At 38.5% G+C, this 26,409-nt stretch overlaps 3 protein-coding genes across 8 annotated transcripts in view; 1 reads left to right on the forward strand and 2 right to left on the reverse strand.

Annotated features, from left to right (window-relative positions):
• Positions 1 to 12,587: 12,587 nt before the first annotated feature.
• eny2 (ENY2 transcription and export complex 2 subunit) lies at positions 12,588 to 16,036 on the reverse strand. Of its 2 annotated transcripts, none has more exons than XM_008431938.2 (5): positions 15,758 to 16,036; positions 15,544 to 15,621; positions 15,353 to 15,423; positions 13,237 to 13,311; positions 12,588 to 12,911 (listed from the first exon to the last, which is right to left on the reverse strand). In XM_008431938.2, the coding sequence occupies exons 2-5, from the start codon at positions 15,609 to 15,611 to the stop codon at positions 12,838 to 12,840; spliced, it is 288 nt and encodes a 95-aa protein (XP_008430160.1). In that variant the 5' UTR covers positions 15,612 to 15,621; positions 15,758 to 16,036; the 3' UTR covers positions 12,588 to 12,837. The 2 variants fall into 2 exon arrangements, with proteins under 2 accessions (XP_008430160.1, XP_008430159.1); XM_008431937.2 differs by having other exon boundaries at positions 15,772 to 16,033.
• A 1,027-nt stretch (positions 16,037 to 17,063) lies between these two features.
• Positions 17,064 to 22,898, reverse strand: ebag9 (estrogen receptor binding site associated antigen 9). 2 transcript variants are annotated; one of them, XM_008431936.2, is made up of 7 exons: positions 22,800 to 22,898; positions 22,219 to 22,313; positions 20,513 to 20,594; positions 20,238 to 20,393; positions 19,951 to 20,061; positions 18,881 to 18,972; positions 17,064 to 18,673 (listed from the first exon to the last, which is right to left on the reverse strand). In XM_008431936.2, exons 2-7 carry the CDS (start codon positions 22,299 to 22,301, stop codon positions 18,556 to 18,558), a joined length of 642 nt encoding a protein of 213 aa, XP_008430158.1. In that variant the 5' UTR covers positions 22,302 to 22,313; positions 22,800 to 22,898; the 3' UTR covers positions 17,064 to 18,555. The 2 variants fall into 2 exon arrangements, with proteins under 2 accessions (XP_008430158.1, XP_008430157.1); XM_008431935.2 differs by having other exon boundaries at positions 22,593 to 22,898.
• A 705-nt stretch (positions 22,899 to 23,603) lies between these two features.
• Positions 23,604 to 26,409, forward strand: part of ttk (ttk protein kinase) — an 8,953-nt gene continuing 6,147 nt past the window's right edge. For 2 of the 4 annotated variants that reach the window (XM_008431931.1, XM_008431934.1), the window contains exons 1-7: positions 23,604 to 23,715; positions 24,228 to 24,315; positions 24,409 to 24,631; positions 24,884 to 24,990; positions 25,067 to 25,207; positions 26,002 to 26,116; positions 26,200 to 26,281. In XM_008431931.1, coding sequence (XP_008430153.1) covers positions 24,228 to 24,315; positions 24,409 to 24,631; positions 24,884 to 24,990; positions 25,067 to 25,207; positions 26,002 to 26,116; positions 26,200 to 26,281 — 756 coding nt within the window. In that variant the 5' untranslated portion in view covers positions 23,604 to 23,715. Of the gene's footprint in view, positions 23,807 to 24,227; positions 24,316 to 24,408; positions 24,632 to 24,883; positions 24,991 to 25,066; positions 25,208 to 26,001; positions 26,117 to 26,199; positions 26,282 to 26,409 lie in introns of all 4 variants that reach the window. The other 2 variants (XM_008431932.1, XM_008431933.2) reach the window with 2 other exon arrangements.

The following is a 26,409-nucleotide window of genomic DNA, read 5'->3' on the forward strand; positions in this document are numbered from 1 at the left end:
GGGGACAAACTTAAGTGGTGCAAACTTTACTTTTTAAATCTGACATGTTTGCAGACACAAGAGGGGCAAAAATGAATCTGACATGTTGTTCAAGCTTGTGTGTCAGTACATTTTGCAACTTCAAGGAAAAACAGCAGATCAAACTCCAGCAAACATTGTTACAGAAAGCAAATCTGTATTTAGACCCTAACGAAGGCCACAGGTTTTTATAGCTCAATTGTTTTTGAAACACTCCACTCCACAAGTGCTAGCGCTTCAAGCTAAAATGTTATCAGTGATTTTCAGGTGTTATGTTACAATGTAAGTTCAGAGTAAGGGTATGTTTTGTTGTAAACAGATCTGATGGAAATGGTCCTACAGACTTCCAAGTTAAGAAAAAAAAGAAGCTAATTAAAATGATAAGAAAGCATTCACAGAGCAATAAATCTTGTCAATAAACCCACAGAGGGATATCATTACAGTTCACTGCAGTTGTCTAAATGAGTCAAGAAAGTAACATGCTTTGCAAAAGTATTGATAGCCTTTGAACTCTTCTTCACTTTAAGTTCTCTTGGAACTTTGCGATAAACCAACACAAGGTAGTGCATAATTGGGAAGTACAAGAAAAAGATATTTTTTTTATTTTCAGAAGTCCAAAGGAATGCTTTCTATCAACACATTCATGAGGGTTGATCTAAAGCAATGGGGGTGGAGGTGGGGGTGGGGTTAAAAAAATGCACACCACACTTTTCAGACTTTTTAGTTACAAAAATATTTGAAGCCCCACTTCCTTTATCTTCTAATTCATATTAAACTACTTTGTAGTGGTCAATTATATAAAATCTCAATAAAGTTTGAGGCCATCAAGGGAGAACATGGGAGAACATCTCAAAGGATAATGAATATTTTTGCAAAACGACATATAATCCGTAACAACAGACTTAAGAATTCAAGATTGCAACATGTCCTTTTCATCCGGTCGAGGATATGTTTCTCCGAATTAGCATTTGGTCCCCTGACAAAACCCACAAAAAGTGAGATAAACCTTTGTCCAACTGCAAACGTTGCCCCCCTTTTACGACTGGAACACCTGCGCACCGAGCAAGTGACACGGGCGGCGTTTCAATGAGGCCGTTAAATAAAAGTGCGCTCCCACTTTCCCGGCGGTGTTGCAGCTGGTACACATTTTGCCCCGGCCAGGTCTGACACGGGAGGAGGCGAGCTCGGAGGAAATAAAGCAGGAATGCTTGGTGGGTGCTGCACAGCTGGTTGGTGAGCCCCGCTGGGTCGCAGGGAGCAAGTCGAGGCCAGCCACATGAGCCTCAGCTGATCCAAACACCCGCAGCCTTTCGAACCACCATGAACACACCGCTTTGGGCCTCCACGTTTGCCCCCCTCCTTCGTACGCTTGTGAGGGCCAACCCAGGAAGTGTGCGAAAGAGACGGGCGCTGAATGATGATTGTAAAACACAGCGCCGGTGGAAAGGGCTTTTAATGGGTTGATGCTAATCAAAATAGACACGCTGTTAATCATTTTTAAGGCCGATAGCTCGTTTGCCCACCCAGCGAGCTGCGCTCTCTTCCACCAAAATTAGCAATAATCATAAGGGTCAAGAAAGTTCTCCCAGTTCCCCCGCTAACAGCAAGTGTTAGCCATATGTTGAGCGGAGCTGGCGCTGAATGGGAAACTAATAAGGAGGTTGCATTATTACGTTCCAAGTCCAGCTTTTTTTTTTTTTTTCCAGCAAAACAATAACTTTTTATTTCCTTACTGTAACTGACTCAACAGCATCAACACAGCCAGAGGTATTATGGTAACGACATGGCGAGCACTCAGATTTCACACTTATCAATCTTGCTCACAGTAGTGTCAAACCAGGAAAAAAAAAAAAAAAGCCAGTCCGTTCAAGATTTGCAAAGCAGATCTTAAACAGCGGCTCTTATCAGCTGATTGGGAGAAAGTGGGAACATTTCCTCTTTGTCACAGCTTGATGAACGCAGGTGTTACGTAGCAACCGGGCTGGATTCAGATCTGTTCACGTTTGATGACATCCATGCAACTTTCAGTCTGGCTTGGACATTTTTTTATTATTTTACAGTAAAAAAACCAAGCTCCAGGCTAATTCACAGTGGATCTGTTCTTAGCCAGGTGAAAGTTTGTCTTCCACACAGATTTCCCTGGGAATCTTTCTAAATGATACTGGTGCATATAGAAGCTAGGGCAGGGCGATATGGCTTAAATATATAATATATAATTTTTTTCATACCAAATATGCTTTTTTTTTTCTAAAAAAAAAAAAAAAGTGGCTGTAACTGTCTCAAGACTGGGGCAGAGATGTAATCATCAACCAGGACAATGACCCAATGATCAGTTATGAACGGTCTCAATCAAAGTAAGCCAAACTTACTTTGATTTACAATTTTAAAGTCTGTGGAAAGACTTTAAAATTGCTTTTCAGTGCGCTGACCTAAATCCCAACAGCATACATTTGAACTTTTTTTCTTGTAATGGTGACAAAGAAGTGAACAAGTTCAAGGGCTAGGAATATTGGGTTCATTTAAAGGTCTACACATGTGTGTATTTCTGCTAGGAATATGCCAGGATTAAATGACCCACATCTCCTCATACACAGTGTTCTTTATATATCCAGCTCTCTCCTGTGGTCTGTGCTTTGACTCCCTCAGGTGGCTGCTGGTGGTACTTCCTGCTACACTTCCAAGAAAGGAAATTCTGATGCTTGTTTTATGTAACTGTTTTATGGTCACCTTACTATTTAAAATTGCGTTTTTCATGCAGAACATAGGTGGGTTTCATTGTATTTAAACAGCAAGATATTTTAAAATGACTACAGATAAGCGATTTAATCGGATGTAATCTTGTCACTGTAAACCTGTTAGGTATTTATGCAAATGAATATTGTCGCTTGTTGCTTTCCGTATTGTGTCATGACATCATCCACATTGCGCACTGTTCACTTGCACTTGACTTATCACAAACACAAACCCGTCCAAGGAGACCCGCCCAGTTCTTCAAGGTAACGTAGTTTTCATTTTCCATCAGGCTATTAAATGTTGTATTTTGTCTTGCAATGGCGATAGATAGTCATTTATTCACATGTTTGTTTGTTTTCTTTTTGGACGAGTTGAAAAAAGTGTATTATTGAAAAATAGCTACAAATTTAGGCTAGGAAAATTCACAAACTAATTCAAATTGTAGCACATTATTTGTATATATAAAATAAAACCTTTTTCCTTATAAATATGGAAATGGAAGAATTCTCATGTTGCAGACCCGTGTCTCTGTGGACTAGCTTTGCTGATTAAAAAAGTGTGCTAATGTAAGTAAGCTAAAAGTTTGGGCTAGCTAAATTCACAAACTGAATATCTCATCTTCCTGTTTGACCAAAAAAAAAAAAAAACCCAAACTATGAAAATATTTTTAGATTTAATACAAGACTTTTTCTTCTTATGAAACGTAAATATGTAAATGGAAAAATTCTCATGTTTCTGTGGACTAGCCTGGTCGTTGCCTTCATACGCAATTCTGCTCTACTCTAATCCCGCTTCAGAGCTCCGTCTGGGCTTTCTCCCTTTGACGTGAATTCCAGTGGAATTTTAACTGGACCAATCAGCGAACAGAAGGAGAGGTTGTGAATGATGACGTCAACTAGACATCAGACCTGCCTGTACTTTCAGCAATAGCAGCGGAGTAAGTGAACGAAGCCATTGGCTTCAGAGCCAAATATTAAATGAGCAAATATTAATGTTTGTTAATTAATATTTGTTCATCTTAATAATTAGCCAAATATTAAATTAACATTCAATATTGATGGTTGATTACCGTGCAGGCAATTTCTGGTTAGCAGTTGGGTAAATTTAAAACCTCAACACACAGCCCACGCCTCCAGGAAGCAACCGTTTCTCCACCGCCGAGGGTCCAGACCCTCTGTACAAAGCGAAGCGTAGAACAAGGGGCCGGTTTTTACCAGGCCACTGTGGACTGAACCAGCTGAGATATTGTTCCCTGTTAAAGCATAAAGGTCGACATGTTGACACTGTACTCTGGTAGTCCTTTCACTCAGCTCTGTTATCAGCTGCTGCAACTGATAGAGCAGCTGTGTCACTTATAGCCATAAAAAGCCCTATTAAAATGTCATACCTGGGAAGTATGAGCTACATCTGGAGGTCATGTTACACACTTGCCAATGTAGCATTAATAATTACGAAAAGAACGCAACGTAGCAGAAAGACCCTAAAACATCCCACCTGTGTTCACGGGCCAAGGAACTAGGTTATTAATAGTTGCTATGATACTGACATTGTCTCTTCTTACTTTCTTTGTCAGAGCCTCCAGTGATTTAAGGCCCCATATAAACCCTACTGGGTCGGCCTTTTGGCCTCTTGTCTTGCCGTTATTGCTGCGGCGCTCGGGCCACGGTGTCTGGCTGCTCCAGCAAAGAAAGGAGCCCCAACCCAGGTTTTCCCACGACGATGCTCAGCCCGCTTGGCAGGGCGGTGCGTGAGGAACTCCCCCCCTCCCCCTCCGCCTCCCCTGCGAGGTTCTACTGCCCTCCGCTCCCTTCCCAGAGGCCTCTTCAGCCGACATCGCCCGCCTCCCCACCCCCAGCCCCATCTTTCCCCTTTCCCTCTCACCGCCTTTTCTCCTTCGTCCTCCTCCACCTTCCTTAAGTTCCCTAATGTCACGATCTGGCCCCCGTAAATTAGTACGGGAAGGAGGCAGCGAGGGAGAAAAATGAGTCCTGTAAGATGAAACTGGTTTTCGGCGAGTATCAGCACACGACTCAGGGGAGACAAGAGAGAAGAAGCAGGCTGTAAATCCATTGGAGTCCACTGATAGCGCCTGTTTGCGCAGTCACCGCCGCTTCCTTTGATCAAATGGCTCGGGGAGCGGGGGGTCGTGTGGCGCTGCCGAAGGTCAGCTATATATTACACTCCTAAAAGTGATTACTGAAATTCTTAAGTGAAACCATTCTGCTGCCAGGGTGTGCTCTAATCCCCTGCAGCGTTGTCTGGGCCGGGGCTGGGGCCTCTCCGAGAATCTGTGCACCCGGCGCTGATCCGTCCCCCACCACCACCACCCCACTTTTTCCTCAACTTGTGTTTTTTATCATCAGGGCAGGCCTGAAAAGAGCCCCCACATGGAAACATGGCCTATCCAGTTGCAATATCAACTGCTGGGGCTCAGGGTGGAGGCAGACGGAGCAGAAGGTAGTGTGTCAGGAAACAGAAATGTGCACACACTTCAAAGGCAGGAGCAGCAAATTAAGGGTTAGGCATTGGACACGACAGTAAGTGGCCTTTACATCAGGAGCAGGGTAAACAATGTCTGGATTGTATTTCGTTTTTTTTTTTTTTTTTTTCCTCTGCGTTGTAGCGCAGAGACCCCCCGGCTCTCCCTCTGCACCCTGACTGTGCTGTAGGTAGAGCTGGAGGTTTCTTTCATTCTTTCTAATCAGGAAACAACTTTCATCAATTTGAGCCAAGCTGCATTGCATTTTGTGTGTGTGTGTCTGTGTGTGTGTGTGTGCGCAGTAGCGTTCTTGCATGAACGGTACGCTGCATGAGCCCCGCCCCCTTTTCTGCCCTTTTGGCTTCACAATTACAATAAAGCTTTCAAAAGTCTCAGGACAGATTTGTCAAGTTCAGCTCTAAACAGTCCAAGTATTTTTAGATTTTGAACAGGAAATAACCACATGTGCTCTCAACTCCTTAAAACATGTGAAATTGCCATTTTAATTTAGTGCTAAGTAGGAATCTTTAAATCAAATACAAACTTCACTTTTTATGGCAATGTAGGGTTCAATGTTTCAATGTACATAAGGTGTCTGCACGTTTAAACAACATAAATTTAAGACTTTTTAAAATAATTAACAATGAAATTTAAGCAAAATTTTGTACAGCAATAGTGTACAAAAAAAATCACAGATTTCATATAATATTGTCAAGCATTTTAGCTTTTTAGCACAGAATGAATGCAGCATCATTCAGAAGTGAGCCAGTACAAACGTCATCCAGCCAATAGACTGTAAAATTACACTTCATACATGATCGACGCAAAGAAGCTAGCCAAGTTAGCGACTGCTGCTGCGACTGATATTATGTTTGTGAATGACTCAAATGCTGACCGAAAAGTCCCATGGGAAAAAAGCTACCTGTATCATAAACTAGTCCTTCCACGACAAAATGTAAGTCCTGTGATTAAGACCAACTTACATTTATTAAATGAATTCAAGACATTTTAAGGACCCACGGCGCATTGGTATACGCTGTAATAAAACACCTTTTGGGCAGCAACTGACATATTTTGGAATTTTTAAAAAAAGTTAGTGCTGCCCTCTATTGGAACGACGCCCTGGTAGGTGAGCCACACAGCCCCTATCAAAACTAGTAGCTTGTTCGTGTACGGGGATGTGTGTGTGTGTGTGTGTGTAAATGAATGGAAAATCTGACACATATATTCAGAATAAACATTTATGAGCATGTCTTAAAGCCTCTGTAAAAATTCCGCTATTTATGACCAGTAGCTAATCCCAACCACAACATCACACCGTATCAAATAAGTTTCAGCAACGTATCAAACAGAAGTGCTGCTTTTAAGTGTCACGCAAACAAATGTGTGTGTGCGTGCACCGTTTTTTGCTGCAGCAGCACGGCAGCTGAGCCAGTCTGCCTGATCTAAACGATTATGTGAAGTCATGGTCTATGAAACTTTATACACATTTGCTGATGATTACCTAAGATTGCTTTGTGTTAACTTTGTCAGACTTGCTCTTAGGTCATGGATAAAAAAAAAAAACAAAGAAAAAAACCACAGAGATGATGTGTTTCTCCTTATTTATTATTTGCACTGGGCTACCGAGTGGGGAAAAAAACGAGGGTGGGAGGGTTGGTGCGAGAGTGGCACACTGGTGCGTCGATGCCAGGAATAACAGCGAGAAAGCTGCTCCTCCACCTCATTAGGGTGTAGAAAACTGTTCCCAGGAGACACAACAGAATGCAACTGCGCTAAAAACTTTTCGCACTGCAGGACGCTTGCAGCTCAATCTTTCTGTTTCCAGAATTTTTTCTTTTTTCCCCCCCACTCCTTTGCATCAAAATGACAACGTAAAAAGGTCTAATGGCTGTTAGCATGCAGGTTTCAAAGGGGTTGTAGCTCTGAGGTAAAACTCTAATAAATCCAAGTGAGAGAATTTAAGAGAACTTTATTGAGCATGGTATTCACCCGTGTTCAGAGGAAAGAAACCAGGCAGTAACTGGAGAACGCGTACAAGCGGTCCTGCAAGTGGCCATAATAAAATAGTACAGGACCTATTTCGCATTGCAGTGGAAATCTAGTGTTGCATTACTTTATTGATTCAGAGGTTATCAAAGAAGACTTGTAAATTCTCCTGCAAGTTAGTTTTATTTTTTTTCCCCTAACAATCCAAAGCACAAATTAGCTAATTATTATGTCACATGTTGTCACCTGCCACCAATCAGAAGTGTTTTGCTGTCAACAAAAAACTAAAATTAACATAACTATCAAATCTCATTACAATCTATGTTTACTTAAGTTTTTATTAGAAAGAAGTTAGCACTGTTGTCTGACGGCATATTAGGGTCATTGTAGAAAGAGTTTCCAAAGTCGGAAGTCCAAATTTTCTTAGATTAATCTCAAACTTTTGGAGTTTTGTTTCTCTCAAGAATTGACTTGAAACCCAGAATTTTCCCATTTTCTTCTAGAAAATCTCTGAGATTAATCTCAAATTTTCTGAGATTTTTCTAGCAAATTTTCAACTTTTCAAGCTCAGAAATATTTTTTCTAAAAAAAATTTAAGATTAATTTCAAAATTCTGATTTTCTATTTTCAATCTGGACTCCTGCAGGAAGTTTGCACGTTCGCCCTGGGTACTCCAGCTTCCTGCTACAGTCTAAAAGCACAGGCTTTAGGTTCCTTGGTTAAGTAATTATTCATTTCTGCCATTTGTTTGAGAACTGAAGGCGATGTCAGTAATTAATTTTCATCAGCTTTATTAATAAATTAATTTACTATGCAACAATAAAAAAACTACTCAAAACTTAATGGGTTTTCAGTTATACTCTTTTTCTTTTTACTTTATTCTGACTGGACCGAGGTGAAACACCATATGTATGTGATCAAAACTTTCTCAAGGGCACACTAAAAATAGCCAGTTTTCATTTATATAAAACAAGTATGAAAAACAAAGTTTTACATCACCTGCTGTTTAGTTTTGTATTTTTTTTGTTATTACCAGCAAATTCCTAATCAGTAATGAAACCTAATGTTGGCCATTATGTCTGAGCAAATCAGTTTTGGTGTTTTTGGTTTCATCATGCCTCAGGATACGTCTCCAAAAATTCCGGTCTTTCTCCCCCACTGCTTTTGAAAACTGCCTTTAAATTCCTTTTTATGTATTGATCATAAATTTTGCTGTCCAAAAATGATTGTGAGAAGTGAAAGTTCATTTATGACTACACTGAGGTCATTTTTCATCAAATGTTTTAATCCAGTCCTGTTGGTTCCGAGTCGGATTGGTCCATATTTCATCCATAAGTCTTTTATGAAATAATTTCTAGCATCCATCTTACTCTATGTGCAGCAAATATGCTGTTGTGAACGTGATCTTTACTTGTTTTTCTTTATGTTAAGAACTGTTGATTCAGTGTTTCATTCCTACAAGTCTAACCCTGCAAGCAGGTGCACTGTTATTCTATTTGGGGCAATGAGAGGATAACCTCATCATTTCCCAAAATTTCCTCACAGTATGAGCGCGTTTCTACCATCTGTGTCCAACCGGCTCTGCCGTTTCTCCGCATTTGTACAGTACGGGAGGTGTTTATGATCTTTGGATGCCGGCGGTCTCACTAGAGACACGACCGTAGAGCTGCTTTAGGACTCGGCGCGCAAGGACCGCACATTTTGGCTTTTTCGCCTATTGACACAGCTGCTATCTCGCTGCACTTTCGAGGGTGGGGGAACCAATGTGTGCACACTTCCCTACATGCAGACAAGCACGCGTGGAAACATCTGTAGCATGGCCTTTTTTTTTTCCCTTTAAATGTCATCAAGTGCTCTGCAGACACAAGTTTACTTTTTTTTTTTAGTAAGTCTTGCAAAAGCTATGAAATTTTTCCGTATTGTAGATTTCAATACAATGACAGAGCACATCTTCCCTTAAGGTTTTGACAGATTTTCGTCAGTCTTCACCCTTCTCCCCGAAGTCCAGATGTATGGAGAATCCGGGAGATTGTTGTCACATTGGTAGAAATTAGTTCAGCTTCTTCAGCAACTTCCATGACCAGTTTCATTCTCATCTTTTCATCAGTTCTGGAGAAATGTGATATTCCCGTTGTTCCATACTTTCCCCCATTATTGGTAACTTGTGTACCCTTCTCGCAACTAATAAACCTTTGTAACCTGTCTGGAAACTACAACTTTAGCTACAGGATGCAGAAAAGCAAATGTCAATGAAAACTTACAGAGGAAGCAGACCTTTATCAAGTTATTTTGTTTTAGGACTGATGACAGGTGTGAAAACTCAAGAAATGTAAATATTGAAATTGATTCAAAAGGTGCTTCGACAAAGTATTAGTTTTTATGTCGTTTTCCTTTAAAAAAAGTTATACCTCTATAAAAATGTACTTATCACTATATACTGTATTTTACCTGTGTTCCATTTCACAGGTGAAATAGAACCTTTACCTGCTAACAAAAGTCACAAAATGCATCAAATAAAACTAAAATAAACCAATTAAGCATATATGACACTGCTGTAATAGCTACTGCACACCATAAATGGTTTATTTTAACTATGCCAAACAGACCAGGGATTATTTGATCATTTATTGCAAGAGGACGCAATATTCATTGCCAGGTAACGAAACCGAAACCTTACATTTGAACAGGGATGTGTGCAATTTTGAGAGCCACTCTACAGTTTTATACCATAAGGCAGAATTACGTCTGCCTTATGGTGTGTCTGTTGTTTTTAGGAGTTTACTGTAATCAGGTTCATAATATATAATACTGTTGTTTTTACAGCAACTTGATGTCAAAATGTTTAGAGTACATATGTGATTTTTAAGGTAATTTTCCGTAAACGGTTAACGGTTCGGTACTGTTAAGTGACGGTTGCCAAAACCTTATACCGTTATGTCTCGTGTACTTTGGCCATATTTACTGCAGTAACATTCTAGCAACTACCTCTGCTGGTATTTTACCTTAAATTATACTTTTTTTCTTACATTGTAGTGTGGCTGGGTTTAGACATTAAATAGGTTTGGGGGTAAAGGTGAGAACTTGCTTAGATTTAAGAAAAGAAGACGGCTCGCCTTAAAATATATCGCAAATCAAATTTCACTTTCTTGAGACTCTGAAATGGAACGGACAAAAAACAACCTTTTTGCTAAAACACAAATTTACCTGAGTACTCTTGTGACATTTTGTTCCTAAATGTCAGCTCCTGCTTCTCTGAAACCTCTTCTTGCTTCCTGCAAGATGTACCACTACATCTTACCTCAAATATTTTCCTTTCGTTTGTTTTACTTTTTTTTTTCTTCTTTTAACTTGCCTGACTTTTTTATGATGTGGAGAGTAATCTGGTTATTGTACAGCTCCACAGCTGAGCCGAGCGGGTCCCGGATGATTGAGAAAAGCTGAGAACACAGAGTGAGAACGTAAATACAAATCTCTATAATAATATATTGCGTCACCCGTAACTCTATCCGGTGTTGGTATGCGGCGTAGTTCAGAGTGCAGAGCCCGCTTTATAAGGGGCGCCCAGGGGAGATCCGCTGATAACATGGGAATTGATGTAGGCCATTAAAGAAACGCGTGTGCAGGGGATGGAGGGGAATGTTACACTTGGCCTCCGCTACAGAACTGTACATCAGCATGTTGTCACCTAGGCTGATGTCACAGCAGGTCCTTCGGCTATGAAAACACTCCCTGAGCTTTGTGTGGGTGACCGACGCACAGCTTCTACTCGCTAATGTGAAAAATTATGCCAAGAGGTACACTTTTTTTTTTTTTTTTCCTTGGGTTTGCAATGAAATGAAATTGACTTACAATTAGGTCATGCTTGTGCAACTACAGCGCCTAACAAAAAAGTATTGATGCCCCTTGAAAGTTACAGCCACAGACTTTATTGTATTTTGATGGGGATTTATGTGACGGACCCAAACAAAGATGTTTTTAAAGGGGTAACATCAACTTTTTTTTTTAGCTTTACAGCATGTTAAAATGTTATTGCCCTAATCAAAAACATACTTGGAGAGTTGTCTTGATTCTTTCACGCACGTTTGAGAAATCCTGTAATCTCCCGTGGCAACCATTCAGCTATGCGAAACGCCTGGGTGGATCTAGCTCCGCATTGAAGACGCAGTTTCCAAGCTTCTGCCTCACTCGGCTCCTTCAGACTAGCCAGCAGACAATTAGCACCTGGTGGAACCGCTCATCTGCTGAGCTCATTATAGAGGCTACTTCTCAGTGCAATGATGGCAAAAATGTTGTGTTAACAGAGTGATGTTGGGAAGACTTTCTGGAGGCGGAGTTTCAGAAACAGGAGTTTTTAAAGGGACAGAGGCCCAATTTCAATTCAATAAATTACAAAGTCAAATTACTTTTAAGTTATATTTTATATATACAGCATTTTTATAAGAACTGGTGGTAAAATAGTTACTTGACTGTGCTTTAAAATGGCAGTATATGACTGGAAAATACACACTACTGCCTCTTATTGTGAAATGCAGTCAATACTTTGTAAAACCGCCCGCAACTGCTGCGGGTCTTAGGTGGTATGTCAAAGTTTTATGGCTTTCTTTCAAAGCAAGAGTGTGAGACCCTTTTATATTTAAGAATTAACACCATCTACAGAACATTTCCAACTAAAATCTGACTACTTTGCTTCTTTCACTGAAGTATTTCATGTTTAGTTTAATATTGAGCATGTAAAACCGACTAAAATCACAACGCAAATCGGTTTTTGCTTTTCATTTCAAAATCTATATTTATGGCCAAGCCAGTATGTTCAACTTTTCAATTTTGGCCCACGTGGCAGACGGGGTTTGGACACCACAGGGTTCTACCCGAAGAGCGGAGACGATTCCAGTATCCAAGTTGCTTGAGGTCCTGTTTGGAGTTTCAAACTCATAGAGAATCAGAGATTATTTGTACTGCTGTGGTTTCTCTTCTCCAAAGTCACTACGGCTGACACCCAGAGGGTTGTGAAAGCTTGATGCTTCCCCTTGCTGACAACTGTTATGGAGATGCCGATTTTATCTTCCAGCACGACTTTGGCACCTGCTCACTGTCAAAAGCACTAAAACCGGATTTAATAAGCAGAGTGTCACCATCTTCAATTATCCAGCAAGCTGGCCTGCCCTAATCTTTAGCTATTTAATGTACATCTGAAAACATTTCTAATTTAGTTCCATCCCTAAATCTACAGAACTACAGCAAAGACCCTAATTAAATGTAGCAGAGTAGCTTCCTTAAGAGACTAATGGATGATGAGCATTAATCAATTTCTTCCCTGAAATTAATTTCTGTATTGTGCTTTGTTTTTTATACATATATGGGAAAAAAATGCATGTTTAATAAATTGACCCCTTTATTCAAGCAGCACATTTCATACACGAGTAGACACGACATCTGATTGGTATAAAACATGAATCAGTTGATCAGTGGATCAATACAAACACATTTATCAGAGCAGATGTCGGAGATGTTAAGAATTTATAAGCAATTCTGAAAAATATTTCAGAATTCCATTAAATCCTTAAAAAAAACAACACAAAAGCTAACATCTTTATGAGAATAATATTGGCAAATGTTGACTATGAGGCGTGCTGTGTCAAAAAGGCTCGGATTCTCTGTAGGAGCTCCTTCTTAACGCTGTCTGGCACCAAGGCTGCAATAAAGACACATTGATGAGTCGCTTTCCTGCAACATTTACTCTTTTTCACTGGGAAATATGATCACAAACTCTTTTATGAAGCCCTACAACATTATTATACATACACATACATCTGTTTTCTTTCTGGTATGCTTCTGTTCTGAAGGGTGCATGTGCATTGGGATCAAAGGTGTGGAATGTGCTGTATTCAACTGGATCTGAGTTTCTTTTTTTTTAATATTTAGCAACTGCCTTATTTTTTAAATTATCTTATTTATGATGACAAATTGTATAATCACTGTTTTCTGAGACTGTAGTGTCGATTTGTTATTTGAGTTACCTCTTCCTTTAGGGGTGACCTCTACAACAAGGTCCTCCACCGTCACGTGCTCCAGACCTTTTTGTTTGATGACGTCTGCAGGAGGAATACAACACGGTTAGACTGTCGTGTCAGAAGAAATTAAACGTAAGGATCAAGTTTAAAGCTAACTTTATTGACAAATCAAAACAAACAAAAAAAAACTAAACCCCAAACTGTTAACCTCTAAAGGAGGTCCCAAAGATATCAGCCACTACCTTAGAGTGTAAATGACCAAGTGTGTTTATTGAAAGCATTAAGACTGTCAAGTGTTCAATAACTAATGTCTTTTATTAATTGTCTTAATATAAAGTGGTACTAAAACCCAAGAAAGCCTCTCGGTTATTTTATGGGTCGCTGCAGAGGGCGCTGTGGCTTACGTCCACAACTTGCTCTCAAAGCACCACAGACTGGTGTGTAGTACAGACAGATATTCTAATAGTTCTTACCAGAAACTATCACTGCACTACAACTTAAAGGCTTTTAGCCTCAAACCAAACTCTGACCCATTGGTTGGACATGATCTTCAAATGTTAACTCTCCATTTTGTTAAATATTTTGTTGAACTGAACAGAATAAGTGACCGTCTGCATTTCAGGAGAGTTTCATTTGGCAGTGGTGCTCCGAGAGCAAAATAACATTTATAGAAGTAACGGCGCCCTCTGGATTCAAGATTTGACTCCTGCAGAATTCAGTGCAACATCTGTTGAGTCTATTCAACTGAGCGGGTTGGAGATGCAGAGTTCTCCGATCCTCTCAACCTATTCACCTTCATCCTCATCATCTCTGACCTTGTTTTACTCTCTTCTTACAGTCTGCCATTAAGCTGCACAACCTTTATTTCCATCTCTGCCCTCTTCACTGTCGGCCATATTGATAAACCCAAACTAAAACATTAAAAATAAAGTCAACATTTTTCCCCAGCTCTGCTTTAACTTCCCTTACAGGCTCTATCCTTATCTGACAAAATGATTCAGGTAAGCTTTAAGTAACGTGGGTTTGGGTGACAATCTGTGAATTGTTCTCATTTATGCCAACAGGTATTCAAAACATCTAGGCTTTACATAACCCCTTTAAAGTGAATTCTGCATGTACAGACTTTAGCTCAAATATAGGACTTTAATCCAACGGTTTCCTTAACCCTGCCTGTTTCAAGTCTGATAACTGGAAATATTCAAAATTTTGGGTAGTTCAAGTTAAAGAAAAGTATAAATATGCAGTGTTAGCTGTTCAAAAAAATATTCAAGCCTGCATGAGCTGTTATGACAGCAGTTTTAAGTTTTTACGTTTTCCAGTGACATTTGATGGATTTATTGTGTTAAAAAGATTTTCTGTTGACACAGTGACAGAAATTGTGTCAACAGAATCTATGAACTCTGATAATGACTTTAATAAAAGTGACAGTGCTGGGATTTCCAGAACTTAAACATCAAATATATTTGCACTCTTGAAAACAGTCACATTGCACAAAAAACATTTTGAAAAGCAACACAAGAACTGTAAAATGTAACAGTTTCTAGAATCCAACTTTGTTAGCTTTTAGGATTTTAGTGTGGACAGTTTTTTCTCTATTATTCATAGAATAAGAAACAAAACACAAGGAAAAAAGTTTTCTAACTGGCTATAAGCCACAGTTTGGTTTAAGAAAGTGTCATATTACATTATATCTAGTTTATTTTGGTTTCACTGTATGCATTTAGTGACATTTATTTAAAGGCAAAGGGGACCAGAATTTTGGATATCTGAACTACCTTATACAATCGTTTTAAAACAAGACCAAATAAACTGCACCTGCTGAACTGAAACAAGTCTGCAAAGACTTCAGCAGAGTAATGATTAGTTGAAATTAAAATCACTCAACGACACCGATGTGTCTACAACCTCGTAGATACATGAGTTGGTTCATATGTTAATGAACAAAATGAAAAATTAACTCAAGGTGAGTTTGAGTATTGTGTCATCTAAATTCTGCTGACCCTTTTTGCATCTCTAAGCAAGCAAAAAAAATTGAGAAACATTAAAGTATCTCTTCTTAGTAAACCTAACCTTGTTCCCTCATGTACCAGCTGCCATATTGTTTCTGGAAAAGTGTTTTTACCTTTGCATTGAGCCTTCATTTGGTCCTTCCACCCACACTCTGTGAGCTTAGCTCTCAGCAGCTCCTTCAGTCTGTCAGCCAGATAAACAGAGAGGAGAGGAGGTGAATTTTATACAGAAAAAAAGCCTTCAAGTTGACATTTTAGTTGAAACATATTCAATAATACCCCTACAGTATTAAATCCTACCCACCGATCTCTTTCTCCTGTCTCCGTTAGCTTCTGGTTTATTGATGCCTTCAGTCTGGCTTCTTTATTCATTGTGTTTGTTCTGGGAGGAGAAACAAAAGCAAGCACACGTTAGTTAACTCTTAAAGACTCAAAAATGAAAACAGCGAACAATATACACCACCGGCTGAAACAACAGTAACATTACTATCAAGAAAACACACTGGGTTAAACTTAACCGAGCTTCACTCACGGTGAGATTCCACTTCTCGCGAGATTCGGCAGCCTGGCTGCATCAAAAAGTGAAAATACGACGACCTTTAACGGGGCTAAATAAAAAAAAAAAGAAAACAGAAGCAACGTAGCCCTAAAAATCCCAACCACCGAGACTCACGAAGCAAAGTGGCTATCTCATTAACAGCTTAGCACCAAGACATTAAAGCTTTCACAAAGGATCCCCTAGGACGGTGGAGCGCGGTCACAGCAGCTGAAATTAAGCAAACTTCCGGTGCAAGGCGGAAACACGTCATGTGTACGATGGGACTGGACTTAACCCTTTAATCCATGAATGGCTATTACCTTTCAGTAGTTAGCTGTACAGTATGTCTTTAGCCAGTGGGTCAATGAATATTTCTACAAAAATAAACAAAAAACATGACAATAAAGAAAAGTAAATAAAAGCTATAACTGAAGTTGATGGTGTAAAATAAGTAGTGAATACATTTCTTTCAGTAAATATATTTCTATTCCTGATGACATGACATTCACATCATATATCAGTAGCAATGCAAAAATTCAAGGCAAATTAATCCATACATTTGAAAAGTTTAATTACTTCCTTGGCACACTTAACAAAATAAAACAATTAATTACACAAACCAAAGTTTCAAAGCCTTTATTTCTGTTTATGGTCTTCCGCTTACGGCTAAAACATTACTTTTAAGATTTGATTACATTAGACTGATGAAAATAAACATACAGAAAATAAAATACAGAAATATGGGCTTAATAAAAAGTGTGCTACATCTGCTTAAGTCATTTAACTAATGCATATTCTAATTTAGTGAATATAACTATTCTGATTACCTAAAAAAAATAATTTAGGATTATCATTAGCTGTAAGTCATTATCACACAGATAAACACTTCAAATGTGTGTTTGTGTAATGAACCAATATTCAAGTTTTGTTCATGTAATCTAGTTCAGTTGTTTGTGAAGCTGAACTTAGGCAATGTGCTGGTTTCAGGTGCTTATAAAACAATTTGTACATTTTGTATATGTTGATGACAGATATTTACAGGTGTTTTTTTTTTCTTTAGTAGGAAAACAATAAGATACGGTCTTTGAACAATTTAAATCTCATCCCAACCCTATTTTATTGGAGACAGTCTTATTAGTCTATTTTTGTTTTTTTATTTCAGTTGGGATCCTAATAAAAAGCATGAACCTTCACATTAAAGTAAATTCTAAACCATTTGGTGATGGCCCATTAATAGTTCAGAAAATGTTCCTCCAAAAACAATGCAAACATATGAATCAATGCTTTTATTAAAAAAAAAAAAAAAGGAAAACAAAATTTCGTACACCATATTTTCCACCTGTCAGATCTGAACAGGGTTTTTCGTCAACTCATTTTTTCAGAGCAAGACTTTGTTTATGCTCAACCACCAAATTTTTTAACATGAAGTCATACAGAGAAAAAGAGTGAAAGAAGAACAGAAACGGAAATAATTTTTTTTCTGGGGGAAAAAAAATATTTGCAAATCAAACAAAAAAAAAATCTAGATGCTATATCTCTTGATGAAACCCCATAGGGAAACAAATTAACTACGCAAACCTTTTCCAACCAATGAACACCAGTTTCACCATGTTAGTTCTTAAAACTGCCCACCATCGCTCATTCGTTAAGGTTAAAAAACAGTCACATTTTCACTCAATCACCTCATAAATAATAAAGTAGAACATCCTGCCATTTGCAAAGCTTTTGTAACATTGCCAATAAAAATTTGCCGTCTTTGACTTGCTTCTATGGAGGTTTTAAAACGCTCAACTTCATCGTCATGCATATATATATATTAGATTCTTCACCCGGTTAGGTTTTCATAACAGAAATAATATTCTAGGCGATGATCAGGAATTCTTTCTTATGGAAACACATTAAATCTGCACTTAAATCCTCTTTGTGGGTGAAACAATTGATTCTATCGCCTTGGTGATCCATATTTTATAAAAAGAATGTTTATCAATCATATCCAAAGCAATATTTCCTCCAACAACACACACACACAAAAATAGAAACAAAAGTCCACCAATCTCTAGATAATCACCTTTGACAAAATGTCTAGGAATGAATGGTAAACCAGCATCCATGAGGTTGCCATAGGAACCCACAGCCATCATTCATAGTTTGACTTGATCATTACATCGATCTTCATCCACAAGTGTAAAAGCTCCAGTTTTCATTTGAATGCAGATTTCCAGTGTAGTGATGGCTTCAGATCAGAGTGACAAAAATAAAGCCATGATCATTAGGAAATAAAATAAATGTACAGACTCTGAAAGACATAAATATTTAAAAAAAAACATTAGCAAAGCAAAGAATGCCACTGATTTACAGTGATGCAAGTTATAAATTACACTCTTTTTTCCCTGTGAGGCCATAACATTTTTATGAACTTTTTTTTTTTAAAGTTGCAGATAAGTTTCATTTACAAAATGCTTCTGGGACAGAACAATCAAATTAAGTACTACCAACCAGATTAAGTCACAATCTAATTATTTTTTATTTTAATACTTCATTGTGTAATCTCCTCTGGGGACCGATGGGTTTTTACAGTGCAGCCGCTGTAAAAACGGTCCCAAACTGAAATGGCTGCTGGTAAAAACGGGTGGAGGAGGACAGTTTGTAAACAGATAAAGTAGTGACTGATGGTAATCCACGTGGAAGGAACTTTAAAGACTGTTTTAATGATAGATTTGAAGTCTGTGCCCGAACCCCGGCGCCCCCGTTGGCTCGAAACGGAGCATTTCCAAAATGTTACGAGAGCTTGACTGCGATCTTTTGCTCCTTCTTCAGCATTCTCTGAGCCTCTTTCTCCATTTTCTTCTTCTGCTGCTCCATGAAGCGCTTCTCCCTCTCAGCCATCTTTTGTTGCCTGGTGGAAAGAGACAGAAGCAAAATGAGAACAGTCTTGTTCCTTGAACCATTCAGATGGTGCTAACTATTTAAATGTGTACATATATAGAATATCTAGGATAACAAACTTGTGCTCCATTTTATGTTTTTCCTCAGCTTCCATGTAATTGAAAAAACTCAAATCGTTTCGGCGGATGGAAGCGGCAGAGTCTAGCAGAACTTTTACCTGAGCACTTCCTCTGCCTCCCAGGCAGCGTCAGACTCGTCCTCCCAGGCGTTTGTGTCTTCATGCCAGTTTTCCATTTCGCCCAGTTCAGCCTGAGAAAACAAACGGATTCAAAGTCAGTTTGCAGCTTTGCCTTTTTTTTAAAGAGCCAAAACTTATTATTTTGGCCACTGGGGAACTTTGGTTTAAACTCTTAGTGTTTGGTTAAAATGGTTTCTTAGCATGTCTGCGCCATCACTAAGGAGAGTTTACAGTTTTAATTCCGTCTCTCATTAAATCACTGATGTTTTCTCCATTACATGGACATTGAAAATGCAAATATAATATTGAATTATAAATTAATTTATTGATTAAATCACATTTTTTGTTTTCAAAGATTGAGTTTTTGGAGAAAAAAAAAATGGGTGTTTTTCTTTTTATTTCACCAGTGCACTCCATGGTTCAGAGTGATGTCATCACTCACAAAGCCGCCATCTTGTTTGACAAGTCTGGTTTCTATCTGCTTATTTGGACTTTAGAATTCAGCTCAACTCCACGAGGAAACATAAGGGTCAGGCTAAGATTTTTTTTTTTTAAGAGGATAAAGCTATGTTACAAGAATACAATCAAAATAGTAAAAGAATTAAGTCTTAATATTATCAGAATAAAGTCGTAATAATAGGAGAATGGAGTAATCATTTTATGAGAACTCAAAAACAAAAGGAAATTAATTAAAATGAATATTTTCTTGCAATTTTAAAATGCTCTAGTATTTATTCTGCTGATGTTATGATTATATTCTTTTAGTTAAAGAAATTATTCTTGCACCCAGCCTTTAATACAGCGAAGTACAACTCAGAAGGGATGACTGAAATAAAAGCCACTATGTAATTTATTTATTTTTTAATAAAATCAGAAATGGTATGAAAAAAAAGTAAAAAAAAATTTTTATTTTTAAGCTATATCGTCCAGGCCGAACACAGGATTTTAATTTTATTTTTACTGCTTAGCAACACATCAAACAAAAACTTGAACAAGTGAAAACGAAAGAGTCTACAGAACATCTTGAAGGAAGCCGAGGCGTTTCTCACAGAGGGCGGACTGAAGCTCATCATGTCCTGGGAGGCTGCCAGCCGGCTGGAGAATCCTGCTGACCCGTCAGGAACCAGGTAGTTCAACGGCTCGCGCTTTTTCAGCACGATCTGGACCAGAGATAAAAGAGCAGAGCAGCCAGACATATGATCACGGTTAAAGCTGTCTGTATTTTTCTTCAATGATACAAAGTTTCAGCCAAGTCTATTTTTCAACTCTTCGTTTGAATAAAAAAAAAAAAAAAGAAAGATAAACAAAGTTTGTCTGCTCTGAAGCCGCTCTGTACCTTCTGCGTCTTCCTGATGGTGGGAGCCATGTCTTTGAAATAATCCGGCTCTTCGTCGGCATCGTTGGGCGGAGGGGACACGTTTCCATTTCCACCTTCGATCTTAATACTCGTCGGAGCTTCTTCATCCCAGGAGCTCCACTCTTCGATTTCTGGCTGTTTTGACCACAAAGGGAAAATTTTTTTTGAGTACATTAAATCTTATTTTCTTTTTTACCCAAATTCTGAATTCCAGCCTTATACTTTTAGGGAACGTGAGTGACGCAGCTACTCGCCTGTTTTGGTAAAGAAGAAGAAAAGTCGACCGTCGTTGGGAGAGTTATCTGATCACCGCTGAGCTTGCGGCCCCTTCCGCTCCTGTGTCACAATCAAATGATTCAAATCAATTTTATGAAGCCACAAAGCAGACAAGACTAAACATAATTAGTTTACTGTCATGCACAAAGAAGATTCCACCAAACAGAACTTTAAGTTCTACTTTTATTTATTTATTTTTTAGAAATAAACTCAAGTCCGGTCAAATTGAACGGAGACGAGGTGTTTTCAACTTTGGCATATTGAAGCCTGGACTTTGACTGGGCAATTCTCAACTGGGACGAAGCTTTGAACTTGTAGTTGTAGTTTTATGTGTAAGGTTGATGTCTTCTGCAGTCTCTAGAAGTAAAGTGGCACAACAAGCTTTTGTCTCTGCAGCTCCTCCAGCGTTAGCGTAAGCAGCTTTCTTTGCGTTATACTTTTTCTTTTCCCCTTGTCCCTTTTTTTTTTTTTTCCTGATTTGGGTTGTAATGTAATTATATGTCATCAGTGAGATTATGTAGTATAAAGTCTAGAAGAAAAACATGTCTGGTTGAATCAAAGTAAGCAAGAAGCTACATCCACAGATTAAAATTAGCTGCAAACTATAAAGCACGTTTCTGCTGCACAGAACAAATATTTCTGGTTTGTACCGCTGGTTGAGAAGTTAAACTGAATCTAGAGGCGTTTGGACTTTAATCCTCCTTCACATGTTTGTTTCTTTCTCTACTTTTGCTTCACTGTGTTAAATGCTAAAACAGGTTTTGTTTTCCTAACTTCCACAGTGAAATCTGATCTATTCCACCCTTGGTCTTCACTGTAACCCGACCAACTCTTCCCAGCACTGCTGAACTTAAACTGGTACGACAAGTAAGCCAAGTTTACAGAGAGTCCTGGATTTATCCATGATATGTTAAACAGTAAAAGGCTTTAAACGTAGCATGTGATGTTTATGGGATAGATCATTAGATGTTGATAAACAGTCATAGAAAAGGCATAGAAATTCAACGGGGATATTTGAATGAAGTGAATACAGAAATTAATTATCCAAGATCACAATAAGCCAATTATTTTTAAAGCAGTAACTCAGAATCGGTCGCTCTGAGAGTTTGGCAATGCATCAATAAAATGTCCTACATTAAAATTTGTGAACATTGATTACTCTGAAGTGACGGGTCTGTATCCCATTAAACTACTGTGCAAAACGTGTGGAAGGAAACCCAAAGCATTTCACCCAAGTCAAACAGTTCAAAGTTAATAACAGCAAATACTGAGGGAATGCATGTAAACCTCTGATTTAGAAGACGTTAATACACCACTGATTTTTTTTTTTGTCTCCTGTTAGCAAATAAAAACTATTTTGGTGGTTGTAACTGACCTCAAACTAGAAATGTTTGGTCTGATTTAGCTTCAGATAGTGAGGGAAATATGTCTTTTCATTCTGGTTTAAGGTAGATGGACCTTGTTACGATGCAGTAGAAGCAGAGATAGGAATACAATTGAGAAACAGGGGCAAGACAAAAAAATTAAAATCGATAGAGATTGAGTTATTTTACAAAGAATTGGAACCGATATTAATTATTTTTTAAAATAATTTGTAAAAAATAAATAAATAATGATCACTAGAGCAACAATAACAGGTCAAAAGCCTTTTCAAATCACAGCATGGAGAACTACTGGTGCTTACCTGCATATCAGCCTTTTAAAAAAGGACAGCAAACTGGCTAAACATGTGCAAATCTTGAACATACGGAACTGAGTGATGGCCATGATGAATTTGAGCTGGAGGAAAAAAGAAAAGACAGCAATATTGAGTAATAATGCAATCGACCAGATCCGATAAAAAACAAACAAACAAGACGGGCAGGAATGAGAACCAAACCCCAACTTCATCAGCAGACATGAGAGAATCTATGACACTAGGATGCAGCTCCTCTGCGTTCATGTTTCTGAGTATTAGGCTAATGATGAGTTAAACACAGTCTTTCAGCGATCTTAATGCAAATGCCGTTTGTCCTCGGGTTATGGTCTGCCCGTCTTTCTATGCATATGTATACTCACCTAGAAGGACGTATGCGGGGTGAATGATTTCTTCTTGTGACTCGGAAGACACAAGTTCATTTATTTCCTAACCGTTGCTTGCTAGCTTAGCCCACTGAGAAACATTGTATTTTTGAAACCTTTAAAAGTTATTCTCAAACGAGACATTGGCACTGAGGAATAATATTGTTGTCACAACATAGACATATACGTGACAGTTTCCCATACCACTCATTTATCGTGAAAAAACTCCTAAATTCGTGGCGTCGCTTGTCTCCTTCCCATGGCTGCCATATTGGAAGTGGGAGGAGCTGAATCCATGTTGCGTTTAGGTGCTGTTGGGAAAACGAGAACGAGACTGATAATTCTACATATTGATTTACGATGCGACGTAGTAAGCCAAAATATCAGTATTTATTTTTATTTCACCCACCATTATTATACAAATTATAATATTTGCGACTCTAAATGGGTCTTCTTTACCTGGACTGAGAGCCAAGATTTCTATTATAAAGGTTGCAGATTCCTTTACACAAATTATAGATAAATATCCTAAAAAGATTGTTTCGTTCCTCAAATGCTTTTTTAAGAATTGACTTTCGCAAATGAGTCAGGTCCAGTTAAGTTGTTTCACTTTAACTTTCAGGAATAATGAAATATATATATATATATATATATATATATATTTCGTCTTTTTTATTGGTTAGTTGTAACTTTTTACATCTTGCGATATAATTCCTACTACCAAAAACATGTTGGTTGACACTAATTTCAGTTTTTAACAGTATTTTTATATACTAAAATGGCTTGCCATACTTGATGACAGCGTTTGATGCTTCGAAAGAGAGCACACGAAAAAGGAAAAATATCTCCACTTGCTCTTAAAAAACAAAATAATATTCTAAGTCAAATTAACCATAGTTATTAATGTGGCGAAAACACTTAGCAAATATTTAATATCCACGTATTTGTACGTATCATCCGCAAACGAGTACGTCATTTAGGAATGAGCCAATCGGTACACATCTTAAACGGAAGTGGCATATTTGAAATTGTTAGTTGGGTGTTTTTCGTTTCGCTGTGCATCACATCTTGTGAAAAGTTGAGTGTTAGTGACTGCAATATTTAGGGAAACATAAACAAGGTGATGCTATTTTTCAGCTAGCTGCGTAATATTGTAAATTATACAAAATGCTTCTGTATTTCTTAATTTGAGATTACTCGGTGCATGCAGGGTAAGCAATGCTAAGCTATTCACCGCTAACAACATTGCCGTTTGTCAGCAAACATAGTCCGGCATATGCCGCCAACACGAAAGTCTGTATTTTTAAAGAACGAAATATGTTTAGAATAATTATGTAACGAGTGTTTCGATGTTTCTCGGTATTTGTTCATATCAGGAGTTTGGGGGGAAAATTGTGCATTTCTTTGTTGCTTAGCTTTGCTGTTGTTCCTGACGTTGGTCAGCCAAATTACTTAGTTGCTTAGGTGTTTATTTTTCAAACAGGCGTAACAAAAGTTTTTGTCACAGCAGTAAAGTCTTGAAGAGGGCAAATTTCTGTTGCATAAAATTCTAATTTTGTCACAGTTTGATTTCATTTGATTTGACTGAAAAAGCTTTTGTTCAGGATGTGCTTGTCGGTTTCTCACTTTCAGATGGAAGAAGAGGAACACACAGACAGAAAGCAGCAGCTCGCCAGGCTTTTTCAAAGGTTCAGCAACATAAAAAAGTATTTCAATGAAGGTAACGAATGTGCTGCTGCTTAACGAACAAGCCGGTTCATCCTTCCTGTGTTAAGTCTTTTTGACGTTGTAAATCCCCCTCCTCTCCTTCCAGATGACACAGACCACATCAACCAGGTCATCGACTCAAACTCGCCCGAATCTTGCCTGTCCTACCTGACGGACCTGGAGAAGAAAAGGGATCTCCTGCTGGACCAGAACCACCTCACCAGGCTCATAGATTTTTATACCAGAGTGTTTTCCAATATGCCACTGGGGAAGCACTGTCATAACGAAAGCTATGCCAGGATGTTGGTCCGATTTGCGGAGCTGAAAGCGTGAGTAGATGTCGAACTTCAAGCAGTTTGGAAAAAGCATTGTAATTTCTTCGAGTTTTTCATCTTTTACTTTGCAGCCCCTAATGGGAATATTTTCTTTCACTTCACAATGTTGATCTTTCCAAATAAGTACATTGAAAATTGTGATTGTTGACAAGCTGATAAAAAGTTTAGGCACTGTGTCTGATGGTCTAAAATAATAAATTCTGGATAGAATTAACTTGCTTTTTTTCACTGTTTTCCTCCTGCTAGTCTTCAAGACGTCGACGAGGCAGAGGCCAACTTCAAAGTGGCGACAGCTCACAGCCAGAGCTTTGCGTTTGTCCACATTGCGCATGCACAGTTTGAGCACTCCCAAGGTACAGGACTGTTTTTAGCTCCTGATGGCATCTGGGTGAGTGTGTTAAGTGTTTACCGTGTGTGTGTTGTTGCCAGGAAACTTCAAAAGAGCCATTCAGATACTGCAGAACGCTCTGGAGGTGGACGCCAAACCAAAAGAACCTCTGGTGGCTGCGCTGCAGAGCATGCAGGCCGGGAGAACGATGATCTGCCTGGAGGACAAGGAGAACTTCCCATGTGAGCACTTGTTTTTTTTTATACTCAGCCGTTTACAAGTCACTAATACTGGGGGTGCAGCGATGAATCGGCCCAGATTTTAGTCACTTTGGGTGTTCTGTCCATCTTGTCTACCTTCATAGAGTCACATTTGCACATGCGCAGTCAACAATAAATGCCCCACATTTAGCAACTTTGTCGCTTTATTTAGCAGTTTTTCAAACAATAAACAAAAAAAACAAAAAAATCGGTATCAGCCAAAGACTGAAATGGAAAGGTCAGATTTTTATTTTTATTTTTTTAAAGATTGGCGATCGACCACAAAACTGCAATCGGTGCACTTTATAGCTGGAATAAAAAACAAAATCTCGGTTTTTTTGTTTTCCATACTTGTTCTAATCTCCACTTTATTTTTCATTTTGTTTTCTTAAAAAAACGAAATGTTGGATGACAAAACATTTTCAAAAATGGCGTTTATTTCCCTTCTGTGAGTTGGGGAGCTGAGTACAAGGGCCAGGCTGAGAATTTTTGCTTAATCACGAGAATAATTGTCGTAATATTGGTAGAATAAAGTCGCAATTTTATTAGAAAAACGTCACTATGGAAACCCGAGTGCACTGGTGAAAAAAATCCAGATTTTTTTATTATATTTTTTTTTATTTATTTATCTCCCCCCCCCCAAAAAAAAAAAAAAATTTTAAATCTTCAAAAACCAAAAATGTGTGTCATCTACCAGCCCTGGTGCATCCCTCATTTCTTATCTTACTAAATTAGATTCAGCTTATGGTATCTACATGTTGTCTTTGTGATTTCAGCATTATCCAATAGAACTATACAGGATTCTGTCAAAAAAGACTCTGAATACCCGAAGCCCGGCAGAATGTCAGATGGAACCGGCGACTTGCAGCTCTCCAGTATTTTTGGCGTGGGGTAAGAACGAAGCAGATTCTTAAATTTGCACAGTTCAGTTTTGTTGAGGAGGAACGCTTTATTTATTAATTTATTTTCTTCAGGACGGAGGCACCACCTGGGGTTTCGGACGACCCGTTTCCTGGCTGGAGGACGGGATCCCATCGGAAAAGAGCAGTTGGCTTGGTGGGCTTCAGCCTGTGGGATAAAACAAATAACTAAACAGTTCTTGGAATTTTCACTTTTTTTTTTTGTTTTTTTTTTTTTTTTTTATTTAGCCAGGGAGAGTACCTGTAGTGCCATTTTCGATTCCA

This window comes from Poecilia reticulata, linkage group LG16 (assembly GCF_000633615.1).
Source record: "Poecilia reticulata strain Guanapo linkage group LG16, Guppy_female_1.0+MT, whole genome shotgun sequence".
NCBI classification, from domain to species: Eukaryota; Metazoa; Chordata; class Actinopteri; order Cyprinodontiformes; family Poeciliidae; genus Poecilia; species Poecilia reticulata.